Source organism: Piliocolobus tephrosceles, chromosome 9, assembly GCF_002776525.5.
Source record: "Piliocolobus tephrosceles isolate RC106 chromosome 9, ASM277652v3, whole genome shotgun sequence".
Lineage (NCBI taxonomy): Eukaryota > Metazoa > Chordata > Mammalia > Primates > Cercopithecidae > Piliocolobus > Piliocolobus tephrosceles.
The window spans coordinates 49,800,112-49,825,410 of record NC_045442.1 but is presented as its reverse complement, the minus strand read 5'-3'; the positions used below and the strand labels follow the sequence as shown (position 1 = coordinate 49,825,410).

At 33.2% G+C, this 25,299-nt stretch overlaps 1 protein-coding gene across 1 annotated transcript in view; it reads left to right on the top strand.

The window, feature by feature from the left end:
- Positions 1-24,432, top strand: part of PCDH15 (protocadherin related 15) — a 791,018-nt gene extending 766,586 nt beyond the window's left edge. Inside the window, exons 29-34 of the mRNA XM_026454840.1 lie at positions 1,159-1,377; positions 4,110-4,118; positions 5,306-5,461; positions 7,683-7,688; positions 22,481-22,589; positions 23,578-24,432. Coding sequence (XP_026310625.1) covers positions 1,159-1,377; positions 4,110-4,118; positions 5,306-5,461; positions 7,683-7,688; positions 22,481-22,589; positions 23,578-24,432 — 1,354 coding nt within the window. The remainder of the gene's footprint in view (positions 1-1,158; positions 1,378-4,109; positions 4,119-5,305; positions 5,462-7,682; positions 7,689-22,480; positions 22,590-23,577) is intronic.
- Positions 24,433-25,299: the final 867 nt, after the last annotated feature.

The following is a 25,299-nucleotide window of genomic DNA, read 5'->3' as shown; positions in this document are numbered from 1 at the left end:
TTTTTCTTTTGCTTTTTTTGTGTTTTCTGTATTTTTCAACATAAGCACTTTGTATATGCAGTATAATCAAGTATATAAAATATTTAATACCACCCCTCCAAAAAAAATAAAAAAGATTAGACTTAAATATACCAAGATGTTAGCAGTGATTATAACTGTCTGTAGATCATGGGACTATGACTAATTATGTTTTTCTTGAACTATTTTTGTTTGCCAATGTTCTATAATAAGACTTTTGACCTTTATGGTCTATTTAATTGTATTAAAAACACAATTATTGCATCAATATGTAGAGCTTATAAGAGACTGTCCAAAAGTTCTCAAGGAATTAAAAAAAAAATAACCTGCTAATTATGACATTAAATACATAACAAATTTTTTCAATCTCATAAGATTAGGTACAATTATTCCTTGATTCTCTTCCACAATGCAAGATTCGTAGTTGGAATTGCATTATTTAGAGGAAGGAATTACATTGACTACCACTTTCTGTCATTCTTACAACACCGATATACTACCTGCATCATTTATTTAGTCTTTTTTTCCTAGGCAGAAAGGCATTTTAAATGTCTTCACCCTTTGACCGTAAAACATTGTTTTGGTTTGAAACTTGAGAATGTTTACATTTAAGATGGCATTATGGCAAAGAAATACAGAATTTGAGTCTGAAAACTTAGTTTAGTGCCTCAGATTTGTTTTTATAACTGTATAACTTTTTGGCCTGCAATAAATCAGTATTGTAATGTTCGATCTTTACAGGCTTATTCTAAGGACCCAAATAATGAAATGCATAAATATAATGTTAAACTATGGTATATAATTGAAGATATTATACATTATTCCATCTAAAATCTTGTTAAATTATTTTGACACAGTAATATTAAGCTTAATGATACCGATAGATTTTTTAAGTCTATAAGCATATCAAGTAAGAGCTGTGTTTTTAAGTATTTTTGATATTTATATACAGATATGTAATTACTCTTCTTTATTGCTCATGCTTTTTATATATGCTTTTCTTATTATTCATGAGACTTCTGACTCAGCTTGTGTTTCAATTAGAGAAAATTTTTTAAAATCTTACCAAAAGAGATTTTATTTTTAAAATGCCCTTTCTCTGCTAGCATCATTAATTTTACTATTTATTTAACAATAAAGATTTTTGGATGGCAAACTGCTTGATATCAATAAAGACTTTCAGCCGTATTATGGGGAAGGAGGACGCATTCTGGAGATCCGGACTCCAGAGGCAGTGACCAGCATTAAAAAGAGAGGAGAGAGTCTAGGATACACGGAAGGGGCCTTGTTGGCTCTGGCCTTCATCATCATCCTCTGCTGCATTCCTGCCATCTTGGTGGTTTTGGTCAGCTACAGACAGTAAGTATTCTAGGATGGTAAACATGGATAGTTCCTCAGAAGTCATTGCAGAAAACCATCTCTGGTAACATGGCTTTGCGCTGTAAAATATTGATGCTGCAACTACTCTTGAGATTGCTTTATCTGTCTCGTACCAAATGATTTTCTTCAAAAGGAGAACAGTACAAACTCCCAGTACATTTTTCACTGATGGCCCAATATTCCTGTGATTCTGATATGGTCTCTTTCAATAGAAATATCAATCACCTTAGTTCCTGTGACTTTGTTTATGCTCTTCTTTTGTTTAAGAATCAACTCGGGAGAGAAGGTAACAGGTATCCTGGGATAAAAGCAATGGAATGTCACATGCAGATACCCACTCTGCCCAGCACCAAAGGAAGGTCAATAACCTCATGACATTGTCATGATAGGTTTTTATCCAAACTGTTAAATTTGCCTTTGTGCAAATGATCACAGTGTTATCAAAAGCATTATAAAATCATAGCATAGAAGATATAATTTTCGATGTAGTTTCTTCCTTCCTGGGTGCTTTGCCAGAGTTTTTAGTGTAATATTTGACAGCATGTTCTGGCTGTGCAGGCTCTTAATTTTTCTGGTTCCTGCAGTCAAGTGAATCCATTGGCAATATCCATATTTTAAAATTGCATTTAACTTATCTACAGTAGTCAAGTAATTATCACTAAGTTAAACATCCATATTTGAAGTAGGTTAGTAATATATTCTTTGTCTGACACTAGGTCTGGGGAAGCTTTGTGATTGAGAGCCACACATTTTAAGTATATTTCTATTGACAATGACTTGAAAAAATCGGGGAGCTGATTAAGAAGAGAAGTAGCCCTGAGTGTGCCACAAAAAAAATAGCAGACAGGAATAACAAATCATGTAAATTACTTTATGTAATAAACAATAAGAAATAATGGTAGAACTGCTATTCACATTTAAACTACCTACAGAGGAAATACTAAAATAGTCCTTATGTATTCTTTACTTTTTTTTTTTTTTTTTTTCCCCTAGTCTGGTTCTGTTGCCTAGCTGGAGTGCAGTGGTGTGATCTCAGCTCACTGCAACCTCTGCCTCCCAGGTTCAAGCAATTCTCCTGTGTCAGCCTTCCAAGTAGCTGGGATTACAGGCATGCACCACCACACCCGGCTACTTTTTGTATTTTTAGTAGAGATGGGGTTTCACCATGTTGGTCAGGCTGGTCTCGAACTCCTAACCTCATGATCCGCCCACCTTGGCCTCCCAAAGTGCTGTGATTACAGGCGTGAGCCACAGCGCCCAGCCAATAGTCCTTATGTAATCTGAAACTGTCATCTTTGTTCTCAAATACTTAAAATTTTCTTGTGAATTGAGTAAGGTAACGTAATTCCAATCTGAAATTCAAAAGTATGCCCTGCATGAACTTTGCTATGAATGGAAATTAAAAAGCAAATATGAAAAAAAGTATCATGAATTTATCACCCAGAGGTGGGACCTTCCAATTCTAGCTTCGGTTTCTTAGTGAGGCCAAGAGTATAACTAGGACTTGCCCCATGACTCCATCCCTTTAATATTTTGCAAGCAGGTCATAACTTTTCCAGTAATTCCAACCTGAAGCTACAGAAATATTTCCTACCACAAAAGCAATGTGAAGTTGCAAATATAGAATTAGGGTTGATATACTGGCGCTTAATGTATCCTTAACCAATCAATTGATATGCTAAATCTAAAGCTGATGAACAAAATTAATACTGAACAAATTATTTTAAATTTTTAAGCCATCAACCCATTATTAATTATCATGTTAAATCCATTCTGTCTTACCAGTTATCCTTTTACACTTACCTGTTTTCCAAAGGAGCTTTATTATATCCTGCTAGCAATAAAATCAGCGAGAAAAATTCTTATATTTGGCACACTATGCAATGATCAAAACTGAAGCACTCTGGATGGTATACACAGTCATCTGAAATGTAACAAAAACTTAAGATGTTTAATATTTAAATAATTTATAGATGCATTATTTAATTATCCTTTAGTTTGATAATCAGCTCAATACCATATGAATTTATTTAAGTTACTGCTTTTTATAGATTAACATAATTAAACAAAATGAGTTTTTTTCTGCTTACATAGCAAAGTAAAATTCTAATATTTAAAGACCTAACAATTGTACCTTGATATTTGTTTGCAAATAAGAATGAACAGCTATTCTTTTATATAATGATATGCCTTTGAACTTTTCTGTGAATGGAAACTAAAAAGCAAATATGTAAAAACTGTCATAAATTTATTACCCAAGAGTAGGACCTTCCAATTCTAGCTTCAGCTTCAAAGTGAAGCCAAGAGTATGACCAGGGCTTGCTACCCCACTCCATTCCTGTCGTATTCTTCAAGCAGGGTAAACCAAGAAGCCAATTACAAAGATCAGGTCATCTTTAATATTCAATTTCTCTACTAGAGTTGAAATTCTCACATTTACATTGCAATCCAGTTTTCTTATTCCATGTAGTTCATTTCTTTGTTTTTCTGTAATGGATATTTTAATGGCTTTAATGACTCTAACAGTAATAATACTATTTTCCCCTTTCGGATTGATATACTTAGTTTTCTTAGTCTGTCATTAACTCTGTCATTATGAATTTAACCTATAGATTTTTCATTATTTAGAACAAATCAGATGTTAAAATGTTATTAATGCAATATTTCTAACGCAGCTTTCTATTTTTCTTACTCATTGCTTTCCCAAACAGGTTTAAAGTGTAAGTATAATTAACATTTTACACATCCTTTTCATGTAATAGGAAAAGAGAAACCCGAGATTTTATCAATCAAGTCAGCCTGCTCAGAACCACATATTATTCCTTTGTTTTGCATTTGTAATAGTTTATTTTTTGGTTTGCTATATATAGAATAGAGCTGATTTTAGACAATTGGATGTAACTTGCGTAAATGTGAAAAAGGTAGTTTGCCTATAGCTTCCATCCTGTAGCATCTTGGTTTTGAGGAAAAAATTAATCAATCAGTGTCCAGGAAATCCAAAAACAGCAGTGTAGCTGTAACATGAGACTCACAGGCATTCCTAGGAATCTTTATTTTATTTTATTTTTTATATTTTATTTTATGTCATATTTTATTTTATATCTTATCTTATCTTATCTTATCTTGTGTTTTTGCTCTTGTTGCCCAGTCTGGAGTGCAATGGTGCGATCTCGGGTGACTGCAACCTCTGCCTCCCAGGTTGAAGCGATTCTCCTGCCTCAGCCTCCCTAGTAGCTGGGATTACAAGCACGTGCCACCACACCCAGCTAATTTTGTATTTTTAGTAGAGACGGGGTTTCTCCATGTTGATCAGGCTGGTCTCAAACTCCTGACCTTAAGTGATCCACCCGCCTTGGCCTCCCGAAGTGCTGGGATTACAGGCATGAGCCACCGTGCCCAGCCTAGGCACTACTAGGAATCTTAAAGGATATACAAGCTAACCAAATTTCCCTTGTACATGTGTGTACAGCCTCTGTGAAATAACGTCAAAAATGTTTCAAATCATTTCAAATAAAATAACTTAGACAAATAATAAAGAAAAATTATCTATCTTTAATATGCCTCCTCTTCTGAAACAGATTCATTAAACAACTACCAATTATCCATCCCATTTTAATAAACATTTTGCTTTCTCTTTTTAATATTATCATTTAATTTAATTTGTAAACATGTCTGCTGAATTCTACCCCTTATTCAAGAGATTACTATTTTCAAGAACAAAGCAGGGATTATATGCAAATGATACCCTGTGGGGATGTAATTATATCCGTGTATAAATTGAATTGTTTGTGTAAATTAATTTTAGTGGGTTCCTCTGATAACTGGACCCCATTATTAAAAGGTAGCTTATTGATAAGCATTATGATTTCTAAACTGAGTTTTACAAGCCATCCTTACTTTATCCAAGACGTCAAGCTGAGTGCACAAAGACTGCACGAATTCAGGCCGCATTACCCGCGGCTAAACCAGCAGCGCCGGCTCCGGCACCAGTGGCAGCGCCCCCGCCGCCGCCGCCGCCTCCACCAGGTGCGCATCTCTATGAAGAACTTGGAGACAGCTCAATGTAAGTAGACCGTTCAGGAACTCTGAGAAGTAGTTGGGTTTTACTGAATGTTGTGTGGTGAGTATTTAATTTCAATCTGATGTGGAAATGCCTACATGGACTATTTTATTCTGGTATTTTAAAGAGAAAATGTGTTAAGACGAGAATCTAAGAATAGTTAGGTTGAAAAATAATAGCCAAAACCAAACAAGAAATTAAAGAAAGCTAAGAGAAAAGCAGAATTCAACTTCAGGAGACAATTGCAGATTTATAGCTTGAGTATAATATGTAATATTTCAATCCTCATGGTCATGCAGACATTTTTACATATATATAATACATGTGTATATATATGTATAAATATATAAATAGATTCTGAAAATACATTTTTGCACAGGAGATGAGAGAAATAAAGCACAAACATAAAATAGTAATCCCAATTAGGTATCCAAACCGATCCCTATTTGGTAATCAAAACCAAATTCTATGGTTTAAAATCATAGTATTTTCTAAGAAACTACTTTTAGGACGTTACATGATATAGAAATTAAAATCTCATGAAAATAAAGAATTTCTGTATTAAATTCCGAACTACTTAGAAAATACTTTTTTCACTATATTACTATCAGACTGTTGTGATTACTGAACATTTCTCCTGCACGATTTGAAATTTGTAGTCAATTTTAAAATCATACATTTTTGAAAGACACTGGTAACTGTTAAAAGACCTTACAGCTGCTTGTATAATGATGCTACCCTCACAATTGGATTCCTTATGGTGATGTTCAGTTTGTCAGTATTTTAAAAATTCAAGAATAACTACTTTTGGACATGATATGTAAAACAACCAAGAATATTATACAATTTTGAATATGACAATTAAATCCAGAAAACCTTTTATTAACTGGAATTTGGTGGAGTAGAAGGACTATAACATGTTCTTACAAGTGACATTCGTAGCAGTTACTAGTAGGAATAAAACAAATCTCAAAAATCATGAAATTGACCTGGTAATGGAAAAACTGGTTTTAAATGAATGTATTCAGGTTACTTACCATATCAATAATGTTATACAAGGTTTTGTTTAGGATAGTCATTAATGTTAAAATTGATCTTAATGCTATTATTTTATCACATAATTTAAATTCATAATAGGTTAAAGCATGATTCTGTTTCCAAAATAACAACATAATACAGGGTTCATGCTTTAGATATATACTTTCACTTTTTTCATAAGTTGAAAAATGATTGTTTCTTTTGTAATTATGGGTGAATGTAGGAATTGAGCCAATATGATTTGATTCTATTTGATTATGTCAATGACCTCTCTCAAGCAAAGATCTTTAGAAGCCAAAAAAAATACTATGTGTAAAGTTAAGTGTGTTTATATATGACATTAATGAATTATATATTCATTTTAAATTAATAAGAACAGGTATACTATAACATCATCTGGAATCAGTATAAATTGATGGTAGTAATTTTCAAATAGCATCAAGTAAAAATAAGATTATTTTTACTTGAACAATTGTAGTAGACTCACTAGATTTTGCAATTGTAATATATGTATTCATTGAAATAGCTTAAGTTCTATATATTTAATTATCGTATCTTTAGGAAATGTTTAACCTATCCAAGAACTTTTTACAAGAATTCTAAGCATAAGTTACTAGAAAATGAATTTGCTTCAAATGAATTATTATCAATTATTTATTTTAAAAATAACAAAAAGATCATTTTGGAAAAAATACTTCACAAAGTAATAACTTCATATGAATTCTATAATTACTTTGTAATTGTCATTATAGTAGTTGTATATTTACTTTCTTCCAAACAAAATATATCTACTTTAAAAGTCAGTGTGCATTAACCAGTTTTACAGAATTAGGACAATGAAGCAATTTTTAAACTCTCATTTAAAATTTTTAATTTTTTGGATTGGCATCATCCGGGTTTAATAGAAGTGAATTTTACCTATATGTAGTAAACAGATTTTATTAGATATAATTTTCTGTGAAAAGAAATTCAAATAATGTCATTTGATTTCATCTAATATATTATTAAATGTCATTCTTATGAATAATAACAAAGTATAAAAACATGCCTTTTATTTTTTTGATATACATACTAAGTATTTAAAGCAAGTTCCTGTTCGTATTTTCAGAATTGTTTTAAATTAACTATAGTTAAAACTTCTTTTTTTCTATCACATGTTTTCTGTTTCTCACCTGTGGATACATAGGCATAAGTAAGTAAATAATATAACTTTAATAGAAGAGCATTAGAAAATAGATACAATAGAATAGATTAAAATGCTGTTGTACTGTAAATACAGTGATCTTCATCTTTTGCCACAGACTTGCTTACATTTAAAAGGAAAGCTTTGTCTTCCACACCCAATTTCCTTTTGATGGCATGAGCTTAAAACATGTGTTCCCTGTGATAGTACCTGTGCCTACTGAAAGGAGTTTCAAAATTCTCCTTTTTAAAAATTTTTTAAAATTAGTTTTTAAAAATTCTTAAATTTTAAGAACTTAAAATTTACAAATCTGTAAATAGAAACCTGTTTATATATTTCTTTTAGTCAAAGTGATGTGATACTGTTATATCCTTTGGGTGTTTTTCCAAGAGAAATGAAACCAAGAACAAATGCATATAAAAACAACTAGTATATAATATCAAGCCCAGTTGTTCGTGCCATATTTGAAAAACACTTTTCAAGATTCGAAGAGTAAAAGTGTTTGCTCTTATTTAGTCCAAATTGTCTGCATTTTCTTTGTTGTTCAAGTAGGCTTGATGCTCCAGGTCTACCTGTGTGAATTGTTTCTTACAGTTCGTATCTTTGCCAAAAGACACGTTAACAACTGTGGCTTTATTATTTTGTTGCCTAACCTATCACCCTAATTTTCCAATATGGCTATTTAATTTCTATTCAGAATATATCTTTTTTATTTCATTCCTGCTAAGTGGGTAAATATTAAACAGTAACTAAAATAAATGTTGTTCTGTTTTGGCTTGGAGAGTAAAACCTAATGAGAGACTATTCAGAACCACCTATCAGCCAACATTCCTGGGAGAAGGGTCCAAATGCTTTCCTTAGAGCCATTTAATTTGTGATCTTTGATGTATACAACTTTATTTATGACTCACAGCTACCTATGATTCAGTTTCCATGCATAAGTAAGCCTTTCCGTGATACCAAAGTGATTTTTTTTTTTTTTAGCATCAATCTTTTTGTTAAGGTGAGCTTTAACTAAAATTTGATCCAGATCAGTCTAAGAAATTACTGACAACACCTTTTCTGATTGGTACTATTTATGTTTTAAAACAAATTTTTCTGATTGGTATTATGTATAAGGTTTTAAAACTAATTAAGCACAAAATTGAAACAGAAGAAAAACTCTGCCACATTTCTAGTGTCCATTCCATTTCTCAATTGTGATTTTTGAACTCTGTGAGACAAACTCCCATCTGTCCTTGGTGATTTCCATTCTCTTAATTTGGAGAACAGGATATTCCACATGTTGGCTCAGAGAGGAGATTACTTTTGGCTTTAGGACAGAAGTACTGACATGAGTGATAAGGGACAGGTACTGAATCAGATACAGCTAAGGATCTCCTATGCATAACAGGCAGCCCTGAGCATCCTCAGGCAAGGAAAAGATACGAAGTTGGTAGGTTTGATGGTATTCTGCAATGGGAAGAAGTGTGATTTGTGCATAAGGGGACTGTTATGTGTGGACATGGATGCTTTGCTGGATCACACTAACTGAGAAAAACAAAAACAAAAAAAATACTCTTCCAAAATAATCTAGAGATGAGTACTTGTTTTTTTTCATTTACATTTCTCATTCTACTCACAACTCTAAGATTTTTCTTCCCTGCCTTTCTGAGACCAGGGACTTAAAATAATGTCTTGCTTAGGTTAGTGTTGTTTGGCCTGTGATGTTTCTAAGTATTTCATAGTAATGAGAGCCATAGCCATAAAAACATCTTTCTCATGAAAGCTGTGTCACAACTTGTTTCCTCACATTTCATTATCTTCTTTTCTTTCAAGTCTTTTCCTTCTCTACCATTTTCAACAAAGCAGGGGAAATCACTCAGTCTCAGAAGACAGCAAACATCAACAAGTTGTGATGCCCTTTTCTTCCAATACTATTGAGGCTCACAAGGCAGCTCATGTAGACGGATCACTTAAGAGCAACAAACCGAAGTCTGCAAGAACATTCACATTTCTATCTGATGAGGATGCCTTAAGTGCCCATAATCCCCTTTATCAGGAAAACATAAGTCAAGTATCAACAAATTCAGACATTTCCCTGAGAACAGATTTTGTAGACCCATTTTTACCCAAAATACAAGCCAAGAGTAAGTCTCTGAGGGGCCCAAGAGAAAAGATACAGAGGCTGTGGAGTCAGTCAGTCAGCTTACCCAGGAGGCTGATGAGGAAAGTTCCAAATAGACCAGAGATCATAGATCTGCAGCAGTGGCAAGGCACCAGGCAGAAAGCTGAAAATGAAAACACTGGCATCTGTACAAACAAAAGAGGTAGCAGCAATCCATTGCTTACAACTGAAGAGGCAAATTTAACAGAGAAAGAGGAAATAAGGCAAGGTGAAACACTGATTATAAAAGGAACAGAACAGTTGAAATCTCTCTCTTCAGACTCTTCATTTTGCTTTCCCAGGCCTCACTTCTCATTCTCCACTTTGCCAACTGTTTCAAGAACTGTGGAACTCAAATCAGAACCTAATGTCATCACTTCTCCTGCTGAGTGTTCCTTGGAACTTTCTCCTTCAAGGCCATGTGTTTTAAATTCTTCACTCTCTAGGAGAGAGACACCTATTTGTATGTTAACTGTTGAAACTGAAAGAAATATTTTTGAAAATTTTGCCCATCCACCAAACATCTCTCCTGCCTGTCCCCCTCCTCCTCCTCCTATTTCTCCTCCTTCTCCTCCTCCTGCTCCTGCTCCTCTTGCTCCTCCTCCTGACATTTCTCCTTTTTCTCTTTTTTCTCCTCCTCCCTCTCCTCCTTCTATCCCTCTTCCTCTTCCTCCTTCTACGCTTTTTCCACTTTCCATTTCAACTTCTGGTCCCCCAACTCCACCTCTTCTACCTCCATTTCCAACTCTTCCTCCACCACCTCCTTCTATTCCTTGCCCCCCACCTCCTTCAGCTTCATTTCTGTCCACAGAGTGTGTCTGTATAACAGGTGTTAAATGCATGACCAACATGATGCCTGCCGAGGAAATTAAGTCCTCTATGACACAGCTATCAACAACAACAGTGTGTAAAACAGACCCTCGGAGAGAACCAAAAGGCATCCTCAAACATGTTAAAAACTTAGCAGAACTTGAAAAATCAGTAGCTAACATGTACAGTCAAATAGAAAAAAACTATCTACGCACAAATGTTTCAGAACTTCAAACTATGTGCCCTTCAGAAGTAACAAATATGGAAATCACATCTGAACCAAACAAGGAGAATTTGAACAATATTGTCGAGGAAACTGAAAAGCAATCTCACAGTCAATCTACTTCACTGTAATGTTACTTTTCTTATTTTAGTTGGGCAAACCCTTTGTTGATCACAGTCTTCAAGTTGAACATCAAATTTGAACTTCAAAGAAGATTCTATTATTTTACCCCGAATTCAATGAAATGCAGTTTTTTCTCATTTTTAATTTAAAAAGATATTAACATCATCACTACTAACTCATATAATAGATTTACCTTAATTTTTAAACTACAAAGTAGCATAATTTGTTCTACATTTATTTGAAAAGTAAGTAATTTTAATCTCTTTCTTAGTGGGAATATGTGGTCATGAAAGCTAGATACCCAACTTAAACCAAAGGCATGACTATTATGTGGATGCAGTAACATTTACATTTAGTTTTTGAACGTAGTTTTATATGAATGTTCCAAGAAAAAAGCAGACTGTTACAAATAAGTTAAAAGTGATATCATAGGTTCTGTTTTTTCTTGAAGCCTATGTATTTGGTAAGAAGAAATACTACCAAAGTAACATACAATGTACCTAGATTGTAGGAGATGACAGGTATAAGGTATTTCAAAATAAATCTCAGGTGCTATAACATGTAGTCATCTGTTTTCTGATGAGAACATCTTTTACTCTGACTTGCTTTTATCTTAGTAGTACGCTTATGGATTTGATAAATCTTATACTTTTTCAATTGCTGTCTTATTCTCTTTATTTCTCATTGTGCTTTCCCTTCCCTTCTTTATAATGAAAATAAATCTTGAGTTGTTGACTTTAGTAAGGCATTTCATTGTTCCAACAGATGTTTAAAGTGCTATTTAATTTTGCTTATTCACATTATTAATCATCTCCTTAATTTAAATTTTTTCATAAGATGCCTTTTTTAAGGAAAGTACGATCTTCAGTTTACTAAATGAAATATAAAAAGCTTAAATAGAAAAATCAAGAGAAATGATATTTGATGAACTATCACTTTTTTTACATAGGTTTCTGCTCTTTGTTTTAAACAAAGAAGGTAAAACTTTATACTCTGGGAAGACATTTCTGTAGTTGTAGTAATAGTTCTTAGCACTCCAACTGTTAAATTTGAACAGCATCACTTAAGCTGGGTACTATCTCTCTTCCTTCCTAAGGAAACCTGTACTTTCAATATTAGTATATAATGTATAATATGTGACCAACAAGTAATTACTTTATTTTCCCATGAAACACATGGAATACCTTTTATTTACTGGAAGTTCACATTTTGAATGCACGTATAAGTATTTGTTTTACTCTGGAGTTTTAAGATTTTAGAAGATGTAAGTTTGCGTAGAGAAGGGTACAATTCTGAGATACAGGCAAAACTCATACCTAGTAATTAGTATTGGAAGTATATGAATATAGGTTGAGAACCCTGCAATGTAATATTTCAGAGGTTTTCTTCATCCTTCATATTTCTTCACTAATTTGAGCTGGCATTACTAATTAACAAGATCAGGCAGAAAACAATCTGTAAATCTAATTATTTTTATAGTCCATCTGCTTCAAATTCTTTTCATCCAAATCAAGAGTAATTACTTTCTTGGGGTTCTTGAACATGATTTTTTTCTTTCTTTCACTGAAAAACTTCAGTTGGAGTTTTTGTTGGCAGCTGGTCACATGCATGAGAACTTGTGCTATTTGGCGGACTCTGACAAGGTATTATTCACAATCGTGTAAGCCTTTAATGTGCGTGTGTCTTTTCTAAGCTAATATCTACCAGCTTTTTGCAAATGTAAAATTTATAGTTTCTTGATAAATCTATAAATAGTAACAAAATAAGTATAAGAAATCCAAACAACATTTTTGTGTTGATACCTACAGCCTTATTAAATTGTTACATTGCCTTTTACTATAACATTTTACTATTTGCATAATCTAAAAGTTTTATTATTACTCTATACTTTTTAATTGAAACATAGATACCCATGTATAAAACATGGGTAATGTTTTATATTAAAACTTAATCTAATCTTTTTCTGACACATCGTATTTGGAGAGTACTAATGTCATTATGAAACATTATAAAAGTCAGTTAAAATATCTTCTATATAAGACATTTTAGTATTATTTGAGTGCACAAGCCTAAATATTCTTCCTCCTCTCAAACGCTAACTGCTTACAACCTGAGAACCAGATAGTAGAAAAATAACAGTTTTTTCTCAATATTTATTATGACCTTAGTGATGCATAGGAAATTATTAGATACCTTTTAAATAAAGTCTTAAGAAAGATGACCATACATTTGTCCTTATTGTTAAAAGTAAACAGTGATACATATAAATGATATAAAATAAATAATACAATTGATTATGAATTGCATGAAAAGGTGCATCAATGTTATATAAACTGGCTTTGTAAGTATCAATAGTCATGTTTTGAAAGCACACAGATAAAGTAAGTAGTGGTTCTGTTATGTACCTCTTTCAAGTAACTTTCTGCCTTTGAGCCAAGACAAGCAATACAAATAACCAAATAAAAGGCAACAAAAATGTTAATGGAAACATCAACATTTAGTTATAGTTTATCTATTGATATTTTATTTTCCACATTGATGGAAAACATTGCTAATAAAAGGAGTCAGAAGAAATATGCTAAAAACTAAAGCCTGGCTTTAGTTGGCTATTGTATAAGGTATATGACTCAATTGTCACTATTAAAACCTAAATATGAGCTTTCTCTAGCTGAATTATTTCTAAAAAATATAAATTTGGTAAAAGTTGAAAATGTCTACAATTCTAAAGGCTCTGGAAGGATTATCAGTGTTATAAATATTGGCAGAACCATGTAAGCACTCTACAAAGTTCACTGCAGAACCATTTTAAAGAATAAATTGAGAAGCTTTAGTAAGCATTGTGTTTACTTTTTTACAAACAGTTTCAATATACAATGCATTGACCATATAAGATGCTTTCTGATCAGTCGAATTACTTCGTGAAGGCCTCAAAATTTAAAAAAAAAAAAAAAAAAAAAATTTCTACAGAGATTGTTTTGTTGGATTTTAGCAAGTTATGCATGTGCCTCTTTGTAATAATTCTTCATTACACTGATTAATTCTACATAACATGGTTGACAGCATCAGTTTAACACTTTAGATTAACTGCTTAATAAATAACAAATAGAACATTTTCATTATTAGTAACATTCAGCTTTGAAAACTCTATATTCTTTTTTCCCCTCAAGTATAGTCAAATGTTTCACCATCTTGTGATGTGTGAACTTTATAAATCTTTATGTAATATTGAATATTTGGCTATTAAAGCTCTAAAAACCTCTTCATTTAATTTCTAACATTATAATTGACCCTGAAAGTACAGTCAAGAGTTTGTATTATTTTTAGAATTAAATTGATGTAGAGAAAATATCATACAATCATTTGGAAAAATATATTCAATCATAGACATAATTTTCATCCTATGTTTATTACATTCTTCATGTATAAAACATATCTCTTCTCCTAAGGATTAGTATATGTATCAATACTTGTGTACAACAGAGATCATGTATAATATTTTTTATCCCAACTGATAATAACAGAGTCAAAGTTTGTCATGATGCACTATTGAAATAAAATAGATTTTGCATGTTTTGTTGCTCACATGGAACGAGGCTCTGGGTTGATCATTATTTTAGTAATTCAGGCATGAAACCATGATCTTCCTGTTTTGATAATGCCACAAAATATATTTCCCACTGAGATAGTGTTTAGTAGAAATTATCTTTTCAGTTTTACTCAGACTTTTTTTAAAAAAGCCCTTATCTGTCATTTTATTTAATATGAAAATCTAAGATGTTTAATACTGATTTATTTATTTCTGCCTTGCAGGAGAGGTTATGGATCAGAGGTAAGGGCTTTATGGTGTTGATGTCATAACAAGCGTAGTAGGAAAGTACTTGTGTAATAGGCAATACTAAGGTACATTCTTTTGAACTAGGTTGTTTTCTTTGATTTCAACAGAAACTTATTAGTATCTTATGCTATTTATTTTCTTTTATATATGTTGCTTCCTTGTTTTGAGGTTTTAAGTCTGTTATTGAATGGTCAACGATCAACTTGCTTACGTTTTTAAGGATGTATTTCTTTTGTTCTGCATTACCGTTACTCAGTATTCTGACATTTCCCCAAAATTCATTTGTCTAAAGCTAGACGTCTAATTTAGAAACTAGGATTACTGCCTGTAGTCCCAGCTACTTGGGAGGCTGAGACAGGAGAATTGCTTGAACTGGGAAGGCGGAGATTGCAGTGAGCCAAGCTCACGCCACTGCATCCCAGCCTGGGTGACAGTGAGACTCTGTCTCAAAAAATAAATAAATAAACAAACAAACAAACAAATAAATAAATAAATAGGACTACTTAACTTCTGATCTTTTTACCAGTTCAAAGCTCCATCCTATCACTGTTGAAGCTTGAGATCCTAAAGATTTTAAAAATAATCAGAATGGTAGAAAGCTCTGGGTTTTCCACTGTGTTCCTTTGATTCTGTCTTCAGAGAACCTACTGGGCATTCTGGCCAATAGTATTTGGCCAGCTGTACTGCAGGTGATGTTATCCATGAAGTCATTGTGAACCTAGTTTGATTTAGCATACAGCTTCTCAATCAAGAGAAGTATATGAGGCCGGGTGCGGTGGCTCAAGCCTGTAATCCCAGCACTTTGCGAGGGCGAGACGGGCAGATCACGAGGTCAGGAGATCGAGACCATCCTGGCTAACATGGTGAAACCTTGTCTCTACAAAAAATACAAAAAAAAAAAAAAAAACTAGCCGGGCGAGGTGGCGTGCGCCTGTAGTCCCAGCTACTTGGGAGGCTGAGGCAGGAGAATGGCGTAAATCCGGGAGGCGGAGCTTGCAGTGAGCTGAGATCCCACCACTGCACTCCAGCCCAGCGACAGAGCGAGACTCCGCCTCAAAAAAAAAAAAAAAAAAAAAAAAAACAAAGAGAAGTATATGACCTAATAAGTATATGACCTAATTGGATTATACTTTGGAATTCATTATGAGTAAAATAACTAACTCACTAACAACTATATTATAAAAAGGATATCCCTTCAGTCAAATGGTTGTTCTACTAGCCAGTTTAAACAGTGGGTTGGATGATGGAATTACCTCCCAGAACCTCACTACCCTCTTTTCCAATACTTAGTTTAATACGCTGTTTTCCCTCCAAAGAGTTACTAACCCCAACATTTGAATTGTGTATCTTGTTTTTATCTGTTTAAAGTCTGTATTGTTATGAAACAGATCAATGATGCCTGTATTAGCTTTAAATAAGTACAAGTGAAAGAAGGAAAAGTCAGGAAGCAATTCCTACCAAATCTGATAATTAATGACTTTCCTAATCATTCTGAAAACACACTTAATGTTTTAGTGCAAGAAATCCACACTTTGGTAAGGAGAAGAAATGGAGAGCATGTCTTAAATATGTTGATAAATACATTACAACTTTATCACTTTGTGTGTTCTACTCTTCTTCCCAATGAACCTTATCATATTTAATGTGATTGGGAAGGAAAAAAAGAAGGGCAACTTAAAACAGAGTTAAACTTGATAAAAGTAATTATATGACACACAGTACTTTTAGAAACATAAATAACTCTTTGTACTGTGAAGCTTAACAAAACAAAAATCTGTATAGATTTCCTATTTATTAAGGCTATTAAATTTGTCATTAACTAAAAGAGTGATGAAATTAAAACAAATGAATTATTATTTTATGTTCCAACATAAAGAATTAGTTAAAATATTTAATGCTTTTGGTAGCTAACACATGAATAATGAATAATCCCAAGGAAACACGTTTTAAACTGTCGCCTTTTTTTCCTCTCTTCTCAATCATGATCTACCTTTCCATCTGAATTATTCTCTAAATCTTTTTCTATTTTAATTTCCTTTGACAGCAACAGCAACTGCTGAGGCCCTCTCTTCTTAAACCAGAGGTATCAATTTTCATTTTCTTTTCAACCTCACTGAGTCTTCACTGTGACTTTAAGATCTATTGTATTAATTCAGGTAGGCAGAGTGGGTGTCTGCCAATGTGGCATAATTTTAAAGGAAAATAAAAGAGTCTTTCAAAATAACTTAAAAAAAAAAAAAAGAAAGAAACCAAGAAATCACCCCTGAAGTTGTTCCATATTTTTAGCCTCATTCTCTGGGGATTAGACAAATAAGGCCATTATTCCTAATAAATACAATCCATTCATTGAATGAAGCAATTAAGGAACCTGATCAGTAGTTACTTGTCTTAATCAATCTGAATTCATCTATCAATTCCTGACATCAGATTTAGCTTATGCAAAGTTTAAAGACAGAATGCTGATATCTGTACTTAAATATCACTCTATGTGATTAAAAATACCTCTTTTGGACACATACATTACAAATTGCCTATGGCATTTTCTTCTGCAATGTGAAGAACATTGTATAATAAATACATATTATTTTATTTATTAATGTTTATATATGTAATTAAAAATAAAAATACAGTCATCCTACCTTAATTTTATGGCAAATTTAGTATTTCATAAGCTCCACTCACAAAAATTTTATTCCTTTTCCTTTAGTACAGAATTCTATCTTTGCTAAAGAAAGGCATTTCTTGGTTAGAATCTACTCTCCAAAATCTGGAGGTTGGGTGGCAGAAATATTAAACTTTTATAAGGTTTTAGCAAAAATTTCATGGAAAGGTCTCCATAAAATTTGAATTGGAAAATTCAGGGTTGAAATCCAAACACTAATTACTTTATGCAAGATCTTAGTCAAGATATACACCTGCTGAACATCAGTTTCATCTTCTATAAGATATTGGCAGTAGTATCTACTATGTCAATTCCTAACTCTACAAGTGGAATGTAACAGAAAGAAATTCAGTAAATTACAATTATTGTTGTTGTTTTTGTTTTGCATCAGTATAAATGTTTATAATAATTAAATATTAATTTATGTCTTCCCTATGTGGACAGCAAAAATGAATTTAAAAAAATCACATTAAGTGCTTGATCTACCCCAAAAAAATCACTTTGTAGTATGTTACTTTGCATACTTTTCTAAAATCTAGGATTCACCAACTAAGGAGTTGTTATAGTCAACTGGGACTGTGTGGAACAGCAAAAAGGGCCAGGATTCCATTGTTGGTTTAGGTTGACTCATGGATCTGACTGGTCATGAGTTCCTTCCTGGCTTTTTTTTTTTTTTTTTTTTTTTTTTGAGACAGAGTCTTGTTCTCTCGCCAGGCTGGAGTGCGGTGGCATAATCTCAGCTCACTGCAACCTCTACCTCCTGGGTTCAAGCGATTCTCCTGCCTCAGCCTCCCTAGTAGCTGGGATTTCAGGCACATGTCACCATGCCTAGCTAATTTTTGTATTTTGAGTAGAAACGGGGTTTCACTATGTTGGCCAGGATGGTCTCAATTTCTTGACCTCTTGATCTACCCACCTCGGCCTCCCAAAGTGCTGGGATTACAGGAGTGAGCCACCGCACCCAGGCTCCTTCCTCAATTTTTTTTTTTTTTTGGGAAGGACTGATGCTCTATTCATTCATGGGTGGTGAAAGCATTCAAGAGGTACCTTTTAGATTATTTCCTTCTGCTAGTTCCTATCCCTTTTTACTCAACTCAGAAATACAGAGTGACTGAATCAAGGGCTGTCTTGCTGAGTTTCCTGGGTTCCCATCCCCATCCCTTCTATCCTTATTATTACATTTTTAATGCAATTGATGTCATATGCATTGTAGCTAGCAAGCGCTGAGTGTTATTTTCCCTTTATGAAAAAAAAGTATTTATGTAAAGAAAATTCTTTGATGCTGACTTCTAAAATCCAAAATCCACTTAGTTGCATTATTTCTCCATAAATATTTACTTGAAATTTTTATTTTGTCTTTCCTACTATTTCTTAATGTTGTTAAAAGTCTACTTCAAAACTGTTAGAAGTTATTTTCTCAGTATCCGTATGTATTTGATTACACATTCATTGGTCAAGCAGTTTGAAAATATTAGTTCCGAGACCTATTTCCTTCTTTTAAACCAGTATCATTACACTGGGTTTTACATACCTTGAAATTCTTAGCTTTCCTATAGGAAACATGTTTTTACAAAATACTTAATTTGAAATAACTTAAATCTAGACTTTAACTTCGTCCCAGTTTCTTCCAGTTCTTTCTTAACCTCATTCCTTCACTATAATAAATCTTCCTATAATAAACACATTTTTGTTGAAATAAAACCTATGCCCATAAAAAAGTATAAAGCATACTATATAACTAGATGAATTTTTACAGAGAGCGCACATACCCGTCAAGCTCCTGTATGTCAACACCTAGATACCAGTTTTTCTTCCCCTACCACTGACCTGGCCTGTAACATATTCTTTAGTCTGCTCTTGAAATTTACATAAATAGAATGATACAATATATTTCATTGGTACTTGACCTATATTGCTCAACATTCTGTTTGGGAGAATCATTTATGTTGTTGTGTGATGTAGTAGCATGTTTATCTCATGGACTTTTGCATTGTTTCCAGTTTGGGACTGTTACGAATAATGTGTTTTCTCACAAATGTACATGTTTCTGTTGGGTATTTAACTATAAATTTAAGTTCTGTGAAAGAAGAAATGATTATATTTAATTTAGTACTATTGCCAAACGTATTCTAAAAAGTTTTACCAATTAGTAATCTCTCGAGACGTAGATGAGAGTTTTAGTTGTTCTGTTTCCCTGCAAATACATAGTATTGTTCATCGTGGGTTTTTCTAAATATTAGTCATTCTGGTGAATAAACTATACTAGTTTTAACATCAAACTTGGATTCCTTTAGAGTAGGTTCACAAAGTATTTGTAAACTGCAAAATTGTAAGATAGAAGAGGTAATGCAAATGTAAATACCTACAGGATCTAGGGTAGTAATGTAAGTGAATGGAGTTTATTAGACACAAAGCAGTATCAGATGGCAGATTTCATAATGACTAAGGTGTAAATGTAGAAAAATGTTGTTGGGGATACTGTCTTAAACAGGAGAGAACATGCTTACTGTAAAAATTAATCTGGTCAACTAGATTCTTGGAATGTAAAAATATGATCCTAGTGTTTCCATCTTTTTATTTTTCAAGAGAAACTAGCATCCACATTTTTGACGTCATTTTCTGATTAGCACTGTAACAGTAATGAATTCAATTTTTTAAAATGATGTTGGCCACACCAACCACAACCGAGGATCCTTGTCCATATCGATCATGCGGGCTGCAAATTTCCACACTTTGTAAATGACATATTTGTGCCCTCAGAGTAGGGCATTTTTTCCCTGACTTATTACTATTCCTGTATCAACAAAATTAAATTTTTATAAATAATAGATGATATAAATATGTACCAATCTATTTTCCTGTGAGTACCTATCCTTTTCCCTCTCTTCACTTATCCCATTGCAAAATAAATTTGGTTCACCTTTGCCATTTAACCTGCTTAACATGTTAAAGTAGAATTGAAAAGGGAAATGTAGAGAAATTATATTTGATAGTTATCAGAAACTGTCTTCACATGTATGTCTCAAGAAAAACATCTTTCTCTAAGAGTAGAGTTTGACAAAAATCTGTATGTTTAGAGTTTAGAACTAGAAATATTAAAAGTGTCTCTATTCTAACACATTCTTTTTTTCCTTTAAAAGCCTTAAATTTAGAGGCCGGGCGCATTAGCTCATGCCTGTAATCCCAGCACTTTGGGAGGCCAAGGTGGGGCTGATCTCGACGTCAGGATGGAGACCATCCTGGCTAACACCGTGAAACCCCGTCTCTACTAAAAACACAAAAAATTAGCCACGCATGGTGGCGGGCGCCTATAGTCCCAGCTACTCAGAAGGCTGAGGCAGGAGAATGGCGGGAACCCGGGAGGCGGAGCTTGCAGTGAGCCGAGATAGCGTCACGGCTCTCCAGCCTGGGCGACAAAGCAAGACTCCATCTCAAAAAAACAAAACAAAACAAAACAAAACAAAAACCCTTAAATTTAGAATTAGCAGTATGTTTTAAAGTATAAACATCCTTGGGAAGCATTACACATTAACTTCTTGTTATCAGATGATTTTATCAGAACAGTTTTAAAGAATAGAAGAATACTGGGTATGAGGAAACTGTTAGTGGGGAGATGAAAACAATGCTGTAGATAGTGTTATAATTTTTCTTAAGGCCAACATCACATAATAATTTAACTTAAAATTCAGTTAAATATTAACTGTCTATTGATAATTTTAAAACACATTCAACAACAAGTGAAAATGCTCATCTGCAAGCTTTAACAGATTTGCCATTAGGAAAAATCTACTTTTTCCCCTTCAGGTCAAATTATATAACCTTATTTTGTATCAAATAGTTACAGCCAGAAAAAAAAAAAAAAAAATGAATAGGTTTGACTAACACTTTTAAATAGAGTTATTTTTAATTGCTTTAACTGACACTTGTATTTAATGTTATTTTGGCAGGAATGTTTTGAGAATCATCGAATTCTAGGTGTGGAAATCTGACTTTGAGCTGAAACGTGATAAGAATTTGTTTTCAAATGCAATTTTTCTTTTTGAACAATAGGAATTATCCATGGAGTCTGGAATTGATCCTGGCCAGGAATATGGACAAGATTATTACAGTTATGAGCATGGGTACATCTTCAGATTCTTTAATTCAGATTCTTATTTTAATATTTTATTAATAGGAAACTATTAAATGATTATTATTACTAGAATTTGTAATGTCATGTCAATCTCGCTAGTATAATATCTGAAAATGAATAGTATATCAAGCTTTAATTTTAACCAAGTTTTAACCATTTTTCTATATTGAGTTCCATATTGATATTTTACATTGACATTGATTGCAATTCTAGAAATGCGATAAAATTATTCAAAATTATTTATATGGGAAATAGATATCAAACATATTTGCTCAATTCCTAAATTCACCATTTCTTTCGTATGAGATGTTAATGTTTTATCTGATCAGTTTAAACTTTTGCCCAAGAGCAGTTGGGAAGCAGAAAACATACCTTAGAATTCACTGATAAGTGTCTCAAAAGTCACTTATACACATATAAATTAGCTGCTTTCAAAAAAAAATTCTGTAGAAAATTGTGAAGACCATTACAGACCATGTTTGAAGCAACTTTTTGCTACCAAGGTACAGATTTTGTATTGTGAATGAGCCATTACACTTTTCCAAAGTATCTATTTTGTGTTCTGGATTGCTCAGCTAGTTAAGCCACAATATGGCTTTTTCCTCGTTTTAGTTTCTCCAAAAACAAGTATCTGAAATAACTCAACTGTCTTTATTGTTATTCCAGGGTACCATTATGGCAAAAATCACTGGTCATCAGGTAGCAGTTCTTACTCTATAGTTTTGTAACTAGTTTACAGGGAGCCTGATAGGTGCTGTGTAAATATCTGTCTATTGAATGGTGGAAGAGAAAGAAGGAAACAGATCACTCATGGTAGATTCTACAGAAATCACATGACAGACTGTTTCAAGCTGTAAGTTTATATTTCAGGTATGAAATGCCTCAATATGGGAGTCGCCGTCGATTGTTACCACCAGCTGGACAAGAGGAATATGGTGAGGTGGTTGGTGAAGCTGAGGAAGAATATGAGGAGGAAGAGGTAATTACCATAATTTTATTATGTAAGATAATCCAAGAAAAATATTGTTTAACCCTACATGACTAGCAGCTATAGAACATTTCAACTTTTAGAAATTCCTTTCGTTTAGCACATATTTTCCATAGAAATTTAACAATGCTGACCATTTCATTGCCTTGTCTTTGGAGGAAAATTAATTCTTGATAATTTAATTTATGTCCTTGTAAAAGTGTTAAACATTTGGAAAGGCCACAATAAAAAGTATGTTTCCTAAAATTCTAAATCATGCTCCATAAAGATATTATAATCAAATATATTTTAAACTTCTGCAACACAAAGGTTATTTTTGTTCCCACATTATCTAGCAAACTAAAAGTCATGAAAAAATATACTCCCCACCTTTCAATTATCAGAGAAAAGTAAATTATTTCCACTAATAATTTTCAAGGAATGATGTAATTTATGTTTCAATTAGCATGACTCATTTCTACGAAATTCTTATACTTTGTCTTCACTATTTACTTGGCAAATGTATACAAAAACAACACTAACAAAAAAATAAATGTCACTGTGGCTTTAACCTGTGTAAAGTTTCATAAAATAGATTTATCATAAAATAAGATAAATCATCATATTTTCATGATTATTGAAAATATAGTTCAAGGGAATATAGAAAGCTATTAACCAAAGTCTAGTGACAGAAGAAGGAAGAGGCAATAATTCTTTCTTTTTTGTTTGATCAAAGATGAAAAATAAACTTTGAGTAGCAAGAAGGAAATTAATATATTTGGGTATTGTAAAGTATAAGCTAATATAAAATAATTTACTTTCTCTTAATCACCTTCTGTCTATATGCAGTAGAAATTTTTGTGATTGTGTTCTTAAGTCAGTTATATAACATGCATGAAGCTATCACCCACAGATTCATTCCTGCGTAACTTACGTGGGACAAAGTCATATCACAGCTATCTGCAAGCTGACACTTCAATTGCATTTTCACAATTTTCAGGAAGAGCCAAAGAAAATTAAAAAACCAAAAGTTGAAATTAGAGAGCCTAGTGAGGAGGAAGAAGTAGTTGTAACTATCGAAAAACCGCCAGCAGCTGAACCTACATACACAACATGGAAGAGAGCCAGGATATTCCCCATGATTTTTAAGAAAGTTAGAGGATTAGCTGATAAAAGAGGAATCGTTGAACTTGAGGGTGAAGAGTGGCAGAGACGCCTTGAGGAAGACGATAAAGATTATTTGAAACTCACTCTGGACCAAGAGGAAGCAACAGAAAGCACTGTAGAATCAGAGGAGGAATCCTCCAGTGACTATACTGAATACAGTGAAGAAGAATCTGAGTTCAGTGAGTCTGAGACTACAGAAGAGGAATCTGAGTCAGAGACACCCTCTGAGGAGGAGGAGAGTTCTACCCCTGAATCAGAAGAATCCGAATCCACGGCGTCAGAAGGAGAAAAAGCAAGGAAAAACATTGTGCTTGCAAGAAGAAGGCCCATTGTTGAGGAGGTCAAGGAAGTCAAGGGTAGGAAAGAGGAGCCACAAGAAGAACAAAAAGAACCTAAGGTGGAAGAAGAAGAACACTCAGAAGAAGAAGAAAGTGGACCCATCCCTGTGGAAGAAAGTACAGACCTTGAAGCTCAAGATGTCCCTGAAGAGGGCAGTGCAGAATCAGCTTCGGTGGAAGGAGGTGTGGAAAGTGAGGAGGAATCAGAATCAGGTAGTAGTAGCAGTAGTAGCGAAAGTCAGTCTGGAGGTCCATGGGGCTATCAGGTGCCAGCGTATGACAGAAGCAAGAATGCAAACCAAAAGAAGTCACCAGGAGCAAACTCTGACGGTTACAACACAGCACTTTAAAAGAGATCACAGTAGGTGGGAGTTTTGCTGTGATGAGTGCTCTCGCGTGCAGTGCCTTCTGTGTGTTCTCCAAAGTGACATTTGAAAGGAAGGAAATTGATCATGAGTTTGATATGACTTATGATCAGAAGCATGCCAGAAAAGTGAATATATATGCTGTCCAAATCGATTTGTATATTAGACTGTATTAGAGTAAAACTGACTAATCCTTCCTACATTAGTAAATCAGAACACATGCAATCAGCTAATCAATATTTAATATTTACTGGTAGGATTTTTGCTAATGCAGTGTGGCATTATGTATTATCAGTGACACTCTGTCTATTGGAATGGCATATATATATATATATATATATATATATATATATATACACACACACACACACTATATATATACACACACACACACACACATATATATATATGTTTTTATATCATCTTTCAAAATAAATACTAAGACAAGCTTCAAAAAATTATATCTTTAACAGTCTACTTTTGCATATATGTACATTTCAACTGGCAAAGATATTATAAAAATTATGAACATCTTCAAATAAGTTTGTATCTGCAACTTCAAATATTAAGAGTTCAATGAAATAACATCTTTCAATTAAAAATTATTACAGCTTATTTTCTGTTACTATGAGCTACAGTGGATTTAAAAATAAATGTAGCAGTTATAAATTTTTTCTAGGTAAATAAACTATAATTTTGAAATATAGTTCTGAAAATCAGAATGCATGCAAAGTGTTGATAATTCACATAGTCCAAAAATGCAATACTATTTTGAGAAAAACACAGTATTGTTTAACCCTTGCTTCTTGTTATTTTTTCATGTTGATTGGTGAAAGTCAAATGAATTTGTGA